General features: G+C 44.8%; 1 protein-coding gene across 1 annotated transcript in view; it reads right to left on the bottom strand.

The window, feature by feature from the left end:
- The window catches only part of LOC134467062 (protein sidekick-2-like), a 590,275-nt gene that overhangs the window by 93,673 nt on the left and 494,102 nt on the right, over window positions 1-2,500 (bottom strand). The window contains exon 13 of the mRNA XM_063220987.1: window positions 91-267. Within this exon, the coding sequence (XP_063077057.1) occupies window positions 91-267 (177 nt within the window). The remainder of the gene's footprint in view (window positions 1-90; window positions 268-2,500) is intronic.

Here is a 2,500-nt window from a genome sequence, read left to right as displayed (position 1 = left end):
CTTTTGCATTGGCAGTGTGTGTGTGTGTGTGTGTGTGTGTGTGTGTGTGTGCGTGCGTGCGTGTGCGTGTGTGTGTGCGTGTGTGTTTACCTGACTCTCAGGTGTGCGCTTTGTGAGTCGTTGCCCCCGACTGATGTGACTACACAGCTGTAGGTGCCGATGTCACCTGACCAGGTCTGGGAGATGTGCAGAGTGCCGTCAGCATCCAGCCGCATGCGAGGGATGGACTGGGGAATGAGGACCAAGCCGTCCTTCTCCCACACAAACCTATGGAGAGGGGAATAGACTGTTATGTTACTGGGGAATGAGGACCAAGCCGTCCTTCTCCCACACAAACCTATGGAGAGGGGAATAGACTGTTATGTTACTGGGGAATGAGGACCAAGCCGTCCTTCTCCCACACAAACCTATGGAGAGGGGAATAGACTGTTATGTTACTGGGGAATGAGGACCAAGCCGTCCTTCTCCCACACAAACCTATGGAGAGGGGAATACACTGTTATGTTATGGACACACACACACACGCACGCGAGCATGCGAGCACGCGCGCACACTTAACTAAAAGTGGCAGATTTCCTCATTTTGAAAAACTCAAAACTTTTTGAGGTAAAGTCAAGTCTTCCCTAATTTAACTCAATGTCAACTTGTCTAATTTAACTCAATGTCAAAACAACAACAACAACAACAACAACAACAGTCTAAGATTTCATTTTTTCGTAATTTATTTTCATCTCGAGAGACAGATTGCAGACGTCTGACCCTGGTTTGAACTGCCTGTTTCAGTTCTCTAAGAAGTCATTCTTCAACAATCCGCAAATGAGCTACACACACACACATACGCATGCACGCACGCACACACGCATGCACACGCACACACACGCACACACACACACACACACACACACACACACACACACACACACACACACACACACACACACACACACACACACACACCTAACCCACCCTAATTGCACTAGTATGTGAGAAGAAGAAGAAGAAGAAGAAGAAGAAGAAGAAGAAGAAGAAGAAGAAGAAGAAGAAGAAGAAGAAGAAGAAGAAGAAGAAGAAGAAGAAGAAGAAGAAGAAGAAGAAGAACAAGAACAAGAACAAGAACAAGAAGGAGGAGGAGAAGGAGAAGGAGAAGGAGGACAAGGAGAAGAATCTCTCTCCATCTCTCACTCCTTCCACCTCACATCGCTCTCCTTCTTTCTCTGGCCCTCCCTGTGTTTTGTCTTTCTTTTCTCTTCTCTCCCTCTTTCTCCACCAGTGCCTCTCCCTCTTTCCATCTTTTTCTATTCTCTTTACTTCCAACTAGGGATGGGCATAATTAACCGATTAACCGATGATTGATCATTAAACATTTAGTCGAAGAAATTAATTTTCGCAGACAAACCGTTAAACAAAAAACAAAAAAAACATGAATGTAGGTCATTAGTGCACATACTCAATGCAATGCATTTTGCTGTTACACACAATTTGGGCAGCAGCGGGCAATATCTCACCATCACCGTACCCTGGCTTGACTTGTTTGTTACATGCGAGCTTCCATAGAGCGGGCTTTGCCTAACCATGAAGAGGTCTCGGCGAAGTGTGGCGTGGGACCATTTTCGGTTAGAAAATGACAAAGTGTACTGTAATTACTGCAATGTGAATTACAAATACAGTTAATCGGCAACGACCATGATGTATCACTTTAACACCGCGCATCCATAGACGGCGGTGATTCATCTCAACCTAGCCTCGCCTCGATGTCTGCACCGTTATGTGCCTCCGTTGTTGGCTCGCAACTTGAAGCCTCCCTCGTTTGCGCATTGTGCACCAATTCAGGTTTAACTTTTCTTGTTAATCACTTGACACTTCCTCGAAGAAAAACATGATGTTTTTGATGTATTTTTGTTATACAAGAGTATAGGGCACGGTGGGCCTAAATATGTGCTGTTTTTAATATAAAAATGTTAATGGTTAACCGATTATTAATCATTAATTCTCCCGACGATCGACGAAGAAATTTTCACCGTATGCCCATCCCTACTTCCAACCCATCTCTTCATCTCTTCATTCTCTCCCCCCTCCCTCTCCCTCTCTCTTTGTCTCTCTCTCTCTCTCTCTCTCTCTCTCTCTCTCTGGGACCTTGCGTTGGCTCTGTTATTGCTGTAAGCACCATGTGTGACGGTAAAAATAAAAACACTTTCGGTGTTATCAGCAGCGCAGAGCTGGGCTGCGGCTCACTCTGAGTTTGACCTTTGCCCACGACTTGTGCTCTCAGAGAAGACATCTTATTTTTGACACACTAAGCACTACAGTGCATCCTCCCAACTCATCAGTTTCTGACTATCTTTGACCAGACTGCAATTTTAGACAGCTACGGTATGCCCTTGGAGTCAAAATGTGACTTTGGGCCTTGGGTGTTTTTTATATGCTGTGGTGACTCTTTGTGTGTTTTTATGATGGACTGTCTATTGTGTATTGTTTCTTAATGCTTATTTATTGTTAGCTC

Source organism: Engraulis encrasicolus, chromosome 17 (genome assembly GCF_034702125.1).
Source record: "Engraulis encrasicolus isolate BLACKSEA-1 chromosome 17, IST_EnEncr_1.0, whole genome shotgun sequence".
Classification (NCBI taxonomy): domain Eukaryota; kingdom Metazoa; phylum Chordata; class Actinopteri; order Clupeiformes; family Engraulidae; genus Engraulis; species Engraulis encrasicolus.
This window is presented reverse-complemented; position numbering and strand designations above follow the sequence as displayed.